Source organism: Falco rusticolus, chromosome 3 (genome assembly GCF_015220075.1).
Source record: "Falco rusticolus isolate bFalRus1 chromosome 3, bFalRus1.pri, whole genome shotgun sequence".
NCBI classification, from domain to species: Eukaryota; Metazoa; Chordata; class Aves; order Falconiformes; family Falconidae; genus Falco; species Falco rusticolus.
This window is the reverse complement of record NC_051189.1, coordinates 110,976,353-110,989,862: the sequence shown is the minus strand read 5'-3', so window position 1 is coordinate 110,989,862 and position 13,510 is coordinate 110,976,353. Positions and strand designations below refer to the sequence as shown.

Sequence of the window (13,510 nt, the reverse complement as noted above, 5' to 3'; positions counted from 1 at the left end):
AATTCCATTTCTTGCTTTCCTTTCCTGATTCCTGTCTCTTATTGCCTGCAAAGATTTTTAAAAAATACCCTCTATTTTCCTATTAAATCATCTTCTTAAATTTCTGCAGTGCATCTGTATTCTTTTTACCCAATAAATCAACTTGGTGATTGCTTTTGCTTCGTCTTCTCTTACGAGAGGCAAAATCAGGTAAACTTACCTTTCTTCTACCACCTCTTCAAAGTTTTCTCCTGTGCCCATAAAAGATCTGGTCTCCATGGCAAGTGTTCTGTAATGACGTTTGGCTCAATAAAGTTCTGGTAATATTAAAACACAAACCGCAATTTGAGGACTACTTGGGGCAGGTAACGGAATGAATCATGGAAGGTTAAGTGTATAATGAGCACAGTTAATGATTTATTAAAGCCTACATCTGGTGAAAGCTGAATTTGAAGAATGCTTAAAGAGAATTGAATATAGTAGAAAAGATTTGAGCATAGACATAAAAGAAGTGGAAGGAAAGGAGGTCAGGAAAAGGGTTAGGCCTGAAACTACAGATGTTATAAAAAGTATTGGTTAAGGAATATAAAATCTGTTTTTAAAATCCTGTATATATCTTTTATATATAGATAAAGATATATGGGAATATACAGTAGTATCAGTTACTTTACAAAGAGCTTTGTATTAACTGTAGGCCTGCACTGTTTGAAGCAGGAAGCACTTCCTCACAGAGGAACAATGTAAAGTGCCATGGCAAAGTAAGGAGAATGAAGAAGGAAGAAAAAAAAATCATAATGAAATCAAAGTTCACATTGTTCTTAAACTGTTTACAACAAGATGAGATTAATGATCAGTAAAAATACAAAACAAAATAGCATGGCAAATGTGTACCGATATTTTCTTAGAAATGTAAGCAAGTATTGCCAAGAAATGTAAACATTTCAATGACACTGTTCTCCTGAGATGAGTGTCTCACAGTATAACTGTTTCCTCTCTGCTTTTATTATAACCTTATATCTTGCATTACAATAATTTATAATGTCATTAGACTCTAATATCTTAAATTCTTCAGTAAATTATACTTAGAGGCATCATATATTTCCACACAGAAATAGAAGCAGGGCTAGGTAGCAATTTTACTTACAGTCAAAACTTCTGACTATCTTTGCTTAAATTAATACCTAGAACACTACCCATACTATGAATTACCTTCATTCTTGTCAGGGAAATTTATAGATTTAACATATAAAATTAATAATAATATCTTTATCTGATGTTATTGTACATATTTTCTGCCCACCACTGGCTTATTTAAACTATAATCAAAAGCAAAGCCATGTGGCAGACAGTTATGTAAGGTAAGTGTTCCAGCAGAAGACACCCTACAAGCAACAGAAGGACATTCTGCCATGCTCTGCGTGGCTATATTATCTGTATTCAGCATATGAGAAAATAAAGCCTGCCAGAACAATATGAATGACATTCAGTTACACTCAGGAAAAAAGAGGAAATTTTACAGGGCTCTTCCATATGCCCTTTCTGAATGAGTACAATTTGAATAAGCAAAAAGCCCGAAAAATCTTCTACAGTATTTTCCTGATTTCTAGACACACCTATCAGTTAAAACCAATTTTTGAATGCTGCGTTTTTCATGTGGGCAACCTATCCCACTAACGCTAAGATTTACTTGCTCCATTGATGTCAGTGGCAGTTTGTCCATAAAGTAATAGAAGAGTAGATTCCCAATGCTAGAATACAGAAGAAGTCAGACTAAGACAAAGGCTGACAACTGTCAAATCTCTCATGGGTATTAAACCCTGAAGAAGGCATGCTGAAGATACTACAGATTATTTTTTATTTTTTTTTTTTAACCTAGGTAACTGCTAGGTTATCAAGGAGTCTTTACCCATAAAGAACGTAGGAAAATATAATCTTGAAAAATAAGTTTCCTTAGATATGGCAGTTGCTTCCCATCTCAACAGAAACAACTAGTTCTTTCCAAAAGGGAAGGCGAGTATGCCTGAGGTGATAATTAACTCTAGAGTTTACATCCTGAGTAAAGAGGCAGACCATGCCATGATGCTCCCCAGGCAGTAACAGGCTGTGGACAAGGCTGGTCCACTACAGAGGTAGTAAGACTAAATAACATGGACATGAGCCACATTTCTTTAGCTAGACTTTGGCACAAAGGCAGTATATCACAAATAAAAGGATTCAGGAACAGATCAGAACACTGTCAAGACCTGAAAACTGGTGAAATGCTGCAAAGTTCAGTACAGCTGGGAGCTCCTGACACTATTTGTGCAGCTATGTGTTACAGGAAGATGTTAAAAGAAATTAAGAAAAGGAAAAATTGTTGTGCATCATTCCCATCACCAGATGTCAGTACACAATTGAGTTTCTAATGCCAGCAGAATAAACTGGCAAACTTCTTTGTGCTCTGGGCACAGAAGACGAGTACCCAAAACACATTACAAAAAGTCAATCCATGCTTTAAGTACTTTTACCGAACCTGTTGTTATGTCTTCATAGACTGAAGCTGTTATTTTTAATAACAGAGCACCTTTTAAACCACAATGATTTTAAAGTTAGATTACCTGTTCTAAACCAATCAAGTTACAGTGGTTTATTACAGAAGTCTACAACTTCAATTATCTTCTGCTTTGCTGTCTTTACAGAACCTCTTTGTACCTTTCTAATTAAAAGTTAATATGTAACAGCAAGTATTTTCAAAAATAAGCAGGCAAATAGAAAACATTCCAAATGTACTAACTCTACTATTTATAAAGATTATTATTTATTTAAAAGCATTTAACATTACTGCCTGCATATGATGCACTTTCTCCTTATGGCTCCTGAAATAAATAGGCATAATCCTGCAGACGATGGCTCCTTTATTCCGATCAGTCTTCTTTCTCTGATTACCCATTACCTCAATGATTCATTGTGCTCACTGACTGTCTCATGATAGTGAAGAAACTGCTAACCTAAATACTTGGAGTAATGAGTCTCAGACAAATCTGGCCACAGCAAATTAAGGCCAGTTGTGGTTTACATATTTACATTGCAACTACTTATGGCTTAACAAGAATACATCTTGGCGCGGTGCCCTGTCATGAAAATCCAGGTGGATGTTCCAGAGCAGTTTATTTGGACTCCATTTGCATGGAGCAGAGTTCATCCATTCTGAGAAACAGAACTGCACAGCTACTGAGACACATATATCCAAGAACTTGTCCACATTTCAAAATGCTACATAACAAAAAAACCCTTCTGTTGAGTCACCATTTCAAAAATATACCTGCTCTGAACTGTACAGCACAAGATCTGAATTTCCATCACTGAATGCTAGAACTTAATATTTGTCATAATTTTTTCAATTTTTTTTTTATACAGTACAGCTTTTTACTGCAGAATTTGTCAGCAGATGTTTAAGCTAGGAGTCATTTGGAAGGGACAGACTTCAAAGAATAACTTAGAGGAAGAAAGGAAAGGTTAAAATAAAGATTTTATGGCAGACTAAATGGAAGACGGCTTTCAGTTGTAAGTAAGGGCAAAATGCACAGGGAGTAGCTACTCATGTGGGTGGGGAGATGGAGATAACAAAAAGGGAGGACACCAGAAAGTAGGTAGGAGGCAGGCTAAATGAAGAAGGAGATAAATCAAGCAAATACATAGCAGCTTTATAAAACAGCATCATAAAGCACATACTAAGCTGTAATTTCTTAAAGCATCTTATTGTCACTGTAAAGAGCATGCTAAAACCATTTCACAGATGGGAAGAATAAGGCTTACAGGTATGAAGAAGTCTGAGATGTTTTCAGTCATTTGTTTACATAAATACAAGAGAAGAAATGTGACCTGGAGGACAGTAATTTTTCTTACATGCTTACTTAATAAAAACAAAGTTAGTGAAATTGCAATACACAGCCTAACTGTCCTACTAAATTACCTAAAGTAAATAAATAAAATAAAATAAAAAAGCCAGGCAAATTATATTTACCAGAGTGTTTCAATTTGAAATGTACATTAAAAAAAAAAAGAAAAAAGGAATGTATCAGAAGCTGTTATTTCTGCTGTTAATTCCTCTTTGGAATACATAATTTTTCCTGTTTTCTTAGCTTTATGCCTTCCAGTTAGTTGTTAAGTCCAGCTATACTTGTCAGAATCAATACCTCAGTCATTACAGCTAGCTACTTATCCATGCTTTAGTTAATCCTTGTAGTATTTCCTGTATTACACATAGTAGCTCCACCAACAGTCAACTAACTATAGGCTAACTGTAGGCTGTGTTAGGAAACACAGGCTACAATCACAAGCGAAATGTTTTGCAATATTTTACATAAAGACATTACAAGAAAAACAGTAACACATGACATTAACATAACTCATTAGCACCAACCACCCTGACACTTTTGCCTTTGTTAGTGTTTGGCTTGAAAGCTACCTGCCTCTTACGCTGATAGATCATTGATGTGAAGTTGATGAGTTTTTACACATTCTCAATCTACAAAGAGGTCTGTGATTACACAGCTACGTAAACTTTACAAAACCTGACAGGTTAAGCCTGGGGAAAACCCAGCAAAGATCATATTTCTTTGAATAGGTATTGTTATAATACTTGGCCTCCCTATCATTACTAGGACCATTAGAAATACGCTGAAAAGTTAAGAAAATAATTAATTTTAGAGGTGACTAATCTCTTGCATAAACAGAGGATTGCTGATGAGAAAATGAAGAATTTACTCAACTATCATCAATTGATATATTAAACCTGTCAGTCTCCAGCAACACTAAATTCAATGAATAAAGTATCGGTTTCATGAGATCCAAGTAGCTGACTGTTTTATAAGAATAAAGAACCATATGCACATCCATAATGCACATTACAATGCCACACTCCAGGCTGTGTTAATTTTCACCAGTTTAGTGGAATCTCTCCCAACTTCTTTACCTAATGCAAGGCTGTTCTCATCTATGGATAGGTGAAGACTTTGTGGAAGCTGGGGTTTTGCACCAAGCTTGTTGAAAGAATGAAAGAATGGATGTAGCAAAACACATCAGCAAAACCCTACAGTTTAAAGAGCTACTATTAGTAACTTTTTCTCCAAGATGGATATCTATCTACTGCAAGAAAGAGAGAAAGCCTTTTTGCTTGCAAAGATGTAAGGCACTCACTTCATGGAGTGGGTTGAAAGGGAATAAAACATTTTTTTCACAATTTAACACCTCAAAAAACGATTGAGAAAAAAACAACCAAAAAACCCACTGACTGTTAGAAACATGCAAGACTGACAGTGATCATAGATATCTCTACCCATACATCTGCAGGTACAGGAATGGCTGACCAGACTGGAAATATCTGAAGCACCTCTGAACAAGCATCAGTAGTAAAGTGACATGCAGCAACAGGATTATTTGAGTCACTTGAACATTTTTAAATATGACACACCAAGTATCATGAAACAGTTGTGAATATGAGCATCCCAAGAAGGACAGAGTAGCTCAAAGACATTGGGATTTGCTTGATTCTGGAAAAACATGAAAACTGTTGTAAAAGGACTGAGGTGCTGACATAGCATACAGTTAGAATATGCTCTAACTAAGCATACTCTGAGTATGCTTTAAGAGTAAAATATTAAGATATTAAGAGCTCAAGAGTAAAATATTAAGATACTATTCTGAAACATTACTTAACCAAGATTTCTTTAACAACAGAAGGGCTATAATGCATAACTGAAAGATTTTTGTTCAGACTGTCATGACTGTACAAGGTTCTTACTGAAGACAACTGCCAGGGCATAACATCAAAACACAAACAAACAGAAACCAAAACCCCCAGACTGTCTCTTTTTTAATTAATTTTTTAAATAAAAAAGACAGTAAAGAAATATTCCTTCCACTCTATCAGACCCATCAAAGTTTCAAAACAGAGATGGCATCTGTGAGGTGTTTTGGTTTTGATGAAAGACGTTTAATTATTGACTCACTGAATACTGTGAAGAAAAGACTCCTGCCCGTGTGGTGTCAGCAACAGCTTATACAGCTACAGCAGACATACGTGTCCTCTTTGGTATTAAGTTTTTCAATCTGAACTGATTTATTCCAAGTGTCGGGTATTTATTTGTTATTGGTTGCTCTTAAAAGTTTCATTTACTGCCACTGCAGTTGTTAAGTGCCTTTATGAGTTTACTATTCTTGTTTACAGGTTCTTCTGAAAGCACAGAATATTCCTCCTCTGAGGATTCAAACATAAGAAACTATCAAGAATGCTGAAACACAATATTCAAAGCTGATCTCCATGTGTTAACTTATTTCAGGATATTTGGATTGATGGCACAGACATCGGAAATAAGCACTTAATAACAACTGTGGTGTTCTGCTGTTTTGCTGGGAAAATACAGCAAAACAAATAATAAAAACCCCACAGACTGTGCTATAATATCACACTACAGAGAAACTATTTATAGAACCAATAACCAAAACCATCCACAGGATGACCCTACTGTGTTGCAGAAAAAGCCCTGCAGATATATGTTGATAAGCTTAGGACAGAATGAGCGTTGACCAGAGTCTGGGTTTGGCTTCAGCACTAGTCTGACATTTGTAAGGAACTATATCGCTAGATTTATGCTCCATGTAAGGGACAGCCAACCCCAGCCAAGGCAAAGCTCTTACTGTGAACAGCCCACGACCTGCCCATTTCACAAATGTTGGTGCAAATTGGTTGCTTTATCCCACACATTCTTGTCTCCACAAGCTACAATTGTGTAAAAATTTTTGCTTTGCTTTAAATACTGTGCTAATGAAGCTAAGGACTGATTCAGTTTTCAGACTGGAATTTCACTTTAAAAGCCAGGAGAGGAAAAAGTTTGGGAGCTGTAACTTTAAAATTGTGTGGAAATGACATTCTGCTAAGAAGAATACAAACCAGAAAAATTATTTCACCAAACAACTGCCACCAACTTTAATCATTCCTCTCTAATACACATGTATTCCTAATGCCTGTACATTAAACTACAAACAAGAATTACAATGAAAATAAAATTCTGGGAGTTTAATTAGTGAAAAGCTTTTACCAGAAACAACAGTGACTTAAATCTACAAACACACCACCATGTATCTGGAGAGACTTTAATGTACATTAAGACTTGCACTGTCTAGCACTGATTCTACTTGTATTCCTACTCCGATGTGAATAGCGGTATCTATGCGTAAAACATCTATCTTGCACAGCTGAAGTAATGTAGACATATATCACATAAACAGAGCAAATCTGTCTGCCAGAGCATATCACAGGTTATACACCGAGCAAATGTACTCTTATTTAAACCAAAATTAAAGAATTAATGTCTCTGTGCATTCCACTATGAAACAAAGTTTCAAAAACACGTGGATTTGAGTATTTTTCTTCTCAGAGAGGTATATACCTTGATGACAACTGCAAGTAGCCCCACATCACTAAAATTTAACACTACAACAGGAATGTCCATCCATAATGAACCCACAATGAACCAAACACAGACAATCTTCAGTTAAGGGCCCCTCTGAATAATAATAATTTCTCATTGTTAGTGAAGAACTCATGATACAAATCAATTCCACGTACTTTGAATTCCACCTTTTGTAAAGGGTAGAAGCTTCCCCCTGCCTTTATTTTAGTATAAGGAAGTGTTGCCAGTAATATCATTAACAAAAGAAGGGTGGAGAAAATTATGGTATTGCAACATTAATAAACTTTTTATTCTGCTTATGAACTGAGTGCTTAGTCTCCTGTGAAGACACCTCAGAAACACTTGAAAACAAGGCTAAAGACAGCATAGGTTTTTTAAGTGTTCACTTCTGTCGAAGTGAAATGGCATTGGTTTATACAATTTTAGCAATAATAGGAATGGGTTTAATTTCTCCTGTTATAATACCAGCACTGGTTTTGGGCGGGTTGTTTTATGATTTTTTCAATTCAGAACTGCCACCTGGAATTGACCAACCTCTAAAGCTTCGGTTTTTCCATTCATTGTTGCTTACAACCATGGTCTTGGTAAGTTAACTTTCTTATAACTGGGGTTTTCACTTTTATTTTGGTAGGATATTTGGGAGCAGGAAGACAATGACTTAAGAAAAAAAAAAAGACAAGAAGAAGCAATTCACTCTCCTGAAGCCTGTAAGCATTGCTATATGAACCACATCACGTTAAATTAACTCATAAAACTGATACGACTGATCTTAAAAGCTTATTTAGATTTTTCAGTGCATCTGTCAAACTACAGCCACTATACATTGGAAAACTTTCACATGAGAATTAAAAAATAACTGCATGTATTCTGTACCTATTAAACTGCATGTATATTTAATAATGCTATCTATTCAGAAGCAAGCCTACATTACTCTTCTTCTTCCAAATTCTTTATTTTCCACAGGGAAAGATTTTGGAGAAGCTAGGGATCTGCAGTGATTTAAGCTTATTGCGAGTTATCCTAGATGGAATACCACCATGGAGAGATTCAAAACTTCTTATCAAAGATGTCAAAGCAGATGAGGTACCATTGAGGATTTATCAGCCTAAATGGCCACCTACCGGCAAAAGAAGAGGAATACTGTATTTTCATGGAGGCGCTGGCACATTTGGGAGCATTAGTAAGAAATCAGCAAGTTTTGTTTTTAAAATCAAATCCAAACCTTTTACACTTTTACCTTCAGACATGTGTCAGTCAGTATCTCACCTGTCCTTTCTAGTGACGATAGCCTTTGCAATCAGTCCCAATACAAATGCAAAACACCTTGTGGAATTAATAGTCTAGTGCACAGTCCAGGTAATCACATTTCTGCTTTCTCTGGGCTACAGGCAAAGTTGATGAAAGCAGCTCTTAGCAGACCTGAGGCTTCTAACTCCAGAACTGTGATTCAGAAACCCCTCAATCAGCTGTCAGCTAACAGCAAAGGGACTCTGCTCCTCCTGTTGAAGCTGTTCTGAGAAAGATTCAGTTTGCTGGGGCCGAGAAAGAGACACCATTAAAACAAAACACGTATGCTTAGGTCACTGTGAGGGAAGATCAGCTCACAGGATGTTCGTGAACCTTAACTAATGGCTAGCTAAAAATAAGATACAGCAACAGTCCTGGAGTAAGAGTTGGAATCTATGGCTCTTCTCTCATTCTCTGTACTCCATCTTTTTTGAAAATGTACCTTAAAATCCTTTTAGGTTGATATGGAACTCAGCCTAGATCTACTTTCTGGAATAATTACAGTATCATGAAAATGGCAATGCTGTTGCTAAAAAGAGTATATTCTGGCTTCCTTCTTTGGAACAATGCTTTGCTTACTTCTCAAGGAGAAATTTTTAGTTTTGGATCTCAATTGGACTGAAGTATTTCCTGTAAGCTTGGGTAGGGCCTCAAAGTACAGAATTTAAGATATACTTCTGCGCTCAGCACTAAACTTTTGTGTGGAAACACTACAAAAGTCAGTGTTTCTCAACTTGCAGTCCATGCATCAAAGGAAGTCTAAAAGATATAACATGGTCCAAAATAGAATTTAAAGAATACATTAAAAACCTAATCTGTACATATATTCCCATTCATGCAAACAAGGAATGAAAATGAAGGGAAATATAAATAATAAATGAGCATTAAAAATAGAAGCAGTCTGGGAGAGTTTGATCCTTGTGATAACACTGCACAGAATGCTTTATTTCTTTTTCAGAAAGGGAGACAACCCTTTGATTGCCTCAGTAGCAGCTGGCTCAGCCTCCTAATCATTCTGAATCTTTTTCTGAGCAACCAAGTCTATGTGTGCTTTGTCTGGAAGCCAGGGCACCTAACATGGAAACCCAGGCTTCATTCCAGGGGTCAGACAGGGAAGTTCGTGGGGTTTGAAACCTTTACTGTTTCAAAGGGTAAGTCTCCACTAGCACTACATTAGACAGACTTCAGTTACCTGCAAACGAGTTAGAGTCTCCCTAGCTTCATTGAGCATCATGCAGAAACAGTAATAGTTTACAATACAATACAAACCCCTAGTAACTGAGGTTCCGTTCTGCACTGTGGCAGAAATAATCTACCCTCGTTTCACTGCAGAGCATGTTAATCTGGGTGGAGTGTTAGGCTGACACCAGCTGTGATGCTTCCAGTTCTAGAGCTAGTTTGGGTGGACTCAAGAGATAAGCCTCTTCCAATCTAAGTGAAAGGTAAATTGCCATTGCTGGAATTAAAAAACACACCACAAAGTTGCATAGTTGTAGTTGTTGTTCACAACACAATTGCTGTTGCACAATCAGGACACTGAGGGAGCTGTATCATATGCCATGGATTAATATAATACCCATACCGATACACTGACTGTATCATGTGACCTTCCGTTTGAATTCCCGATCGTACTTGGTAACAGGAAAGCAACATAAGGACAAGCTTTTAAAGGGACTTGGGGAATCTACATACTAGTAAGCCTGAAGTCTGCAACTAGCAAGTTAGCAGAAGCTACAATGAACAGGATCATTGGGCAGATAAATATGACTTACTCCTTAAAATCCATATGAATGGCAGCCATGCTTCACAAATGAATTTAAATTTTTTTAAATGAGTCAGCAAATACATGAATAAAGGAGACTGAGGTGATGGTATGTCACCAAATAGAAGTAGTGAATGCCAGGTACAAAATGAGCAAACAGAAATGGTTCTTTACATGTTTGTAAGCAAGCTATGGACATTTTCAATGCATAAAGTTGTTAATGTTAAAATCATGGCTTTGAGAAGTGGTTTGAATAATTCAGGGAAGAAATATTAATCAATGGCATTAAATATAAAGACACAGTTTCTGTCTCAAAGGAGTTCTCTGAGCCTCAACTTTTTGTATGCTTCTTATTACTACATGCTTGTCCTCAGCTTATGCTTCTCCTTAGCCATCTTTTGCTGACCACCAGCTGAGGTGCAATACCAGCCTAGACAGACTTCTGTTTTTTCCTAGTATTACCATTCTTACACGCTTATGCCCTAACAGCCACTGACCAATAACCAGAGAATGTGTTAACATGTAAAGACTGCATTGCGTAACACAAGTTACTCATCGGTCTCATGTTGCAGTGCCTTCCACAAAGCATAGGTTCAAGGATCTATATTTTCATTTCAAAAGGATATTTGATTTTTAAAACATGATTTCTGATAAACTTTCTCTTTAGGAGCTTTTGAAAGAATATGCCGATATATTGCCAAAAAATGCAACTCAGTGGTTGCGTCTGTTGGGTAAGTGCTACTTTTACATAGAAGTATTTGTGGTAATACAGTTCAGTGTTGAAACACTTCTGAAAAATCTGCTGAAAATACTTTTTTTAGATTGGGCTCCCTATTTTTTGCTTTAGCCTTTCGTTTAATTTAGAAGTGTGCTTATAGGCAAAGTATTCTAATACCATTAGTTTTTCTTTCCAATCTACACTAGTTAAAAACAAATATAATCTTTAAAAATTAGGAAAAAAGGCCTACATAACTATCATACCAGTCAACCATGAACAACACAAGTTAAATTTTTATAATTACTTTGACAATAACCACAGTACTGTTGACATTTCAGTTATCGTTTGGCTCCTGAACACCCATACCCAGGGCAATATTTTGATTGTCTCAATGCCACCTTATACTTTATGAGGAATTTAGAAGAGTATCATGTGGATCCTGCTCTCATCATCATTAGTGGTGACAGCTGTGGAGCTAATTTTGCTACGGTTATTTGCCAAATACTGCTGAATAAAAAAGATCTCCCAAAAGTACGTGCTCAAGTCTTACTCTATCCTGGACTACAGGGGCTAGATTTTCATTTGCCTTCCTATCAGCAGAATGCTTCAGTCCCCATGTTGTTTCGGAGGCTAGTTATCTACTTCTGTTTTCGTTATCTTAATAAAGAACCATCAGTTTTGGAAGATGTCCTACAAAACTGCCATGTTCCTGAGAGTATGAAACGGAAGTATAAAAAATGGATAAGTGCTGACATTATTCCTGATGAATTTAAGATTAGAGGCTATGTACCACAGAAATCCACTTCATACAAACCTGAAGTCCATGAAGCAGTCAAAGAACTTTTAGCAATAACATTTTCCCCACTTTTAGCTGAAGACTCCATAATTTGCCAGCTCCCTGAATCCTACATTGTGACCTGTGAGTTTGATGTACTGAGGGATGACGGACTATTATACAAGAAGCGATTAGAGGACAATGGTGTTCAAGTGACCTGGTATCATTGTGAAAGTGGGTTCCATGGAATTTTAGCCTTTTTTGGCTACGGGATTTTTTCCTTTTTATCTGGAAAAAAGATAATGGATAGTACTGTGAAGTATATAAACAGTTTATAAAAGTATTTTTCAGAATAAAGATGCAAGTCTTGCATTATTCTTGGCAAAGAATGTTAACACTTTTGATTAATGTTTTGGATTTAGATTGCATTTTTTACTTTCTTATTTCTGCTTCTATAGTGACTCTCTAAAAAATGTTAAGATTATTTAAAGCACCACCATTCTAGAAAACATTATTATAAAAGCACACCAATAAGATCCAAGATGCAAACCCAAGCCACTTGGAACATACTCTTTCACTTTAACTCTAGCAATCCCAGTATCTTTGCATGGCTGGCACACATTCAAGGCAAGCAGCAAGAACACCCCTCCCTGAAGATTCTTTGACGGCCCATAAATGCTGAAGACAACAAGCGGGATCTACTTTGGTCCATTTGGTGAGAGACAGGAGGTGTTTACACTATCAGATGGAGAGCCCAATGACTCGGGTTCTATCAAGTCTTATGTCCAATAGGGAAATTGCAGCTATACATTTTGATTTTTAGGGTTAGTTTGCACAAAGACTTTCAAAAGAAAGGCTTCTGTCCCAGGCGGAAGTTCTAAACTGGAACTAGTATGTGTTTGACTTTGTTTGGAATCTGAGAAACAACATTTCATTTTGGAACTTGATTCTTAAACTAGAATCCCTAAACTTTAATGAGTGTCTACATGTTAGGGAAGTGTAGAGGTGAGACTTCTTTTCCTTTTTGTACTCTTTCCTTCAAGATTGTCTCATGCTCAAGACTACCTGTTACGCTACATTTGTTGAAAAAGTTCTGAAGATCACAGATGTAAGAAGGCAGAGGAGCACAACATTATATTATCTTACCACTGTAATGCTATGGCAATTTTGTGATGCTTTCAACAACAACAACAAAAACCAACAAACTAGCTCTTCAAATATTTGTTACGAGAGCAAGTTACATTTGCTAAACACATACTCAGTGATGAACCTGAACAAACACCTCATGGTGAAAGGAACCATGCAACACTGGCAGACAGAGACCACAGTCTTGCTAATTCTACCTTGTCAAACCTGTGCTCTGCACAGTAATTCATTTACCAGACTACTGGACTATCCAAGACTATTGTATATGATCACACAACTGTGGAACCATAACACAAACTGAAAGTCCAGCAACACCACTGGGTGGGCTTTTTTTTTTTTTTTAATCTGGACTTTTGCCATTTTAAACAAACCATTTCCTTCTATTTCAG

At 36.6% G+C, this 13,510-nt stretch overlaps 1 protein-coding gene across 1 annotated transcript; it reads left to right on the top strand.

Moving 5' to 3' along the window:
• Positions 1-7,834: 7,834 nt before the first annotated feature.
• LOC119145643 (arylacetamide deacetylase-like 4) lies at positions 7,835-12,313 on the top strand. Its single transcript, XM_037382317.1, has 4 exons — positions 7,835-8,017; positions 8,397-8,613; positions 11,150-11,213; positions 11,539-12,313. The coding sequence occupies exons 1-4, from the start codon at positions 7,835-7,837 to the stop codon at positions 12,311-12,313; spliced, it is 1,239 nt and encodes a 412-aa protein (XP_037238214.1).
• The last annotated feature ends 1,197 nt before the right edge of the window (positions 12,314-13,510 follow it).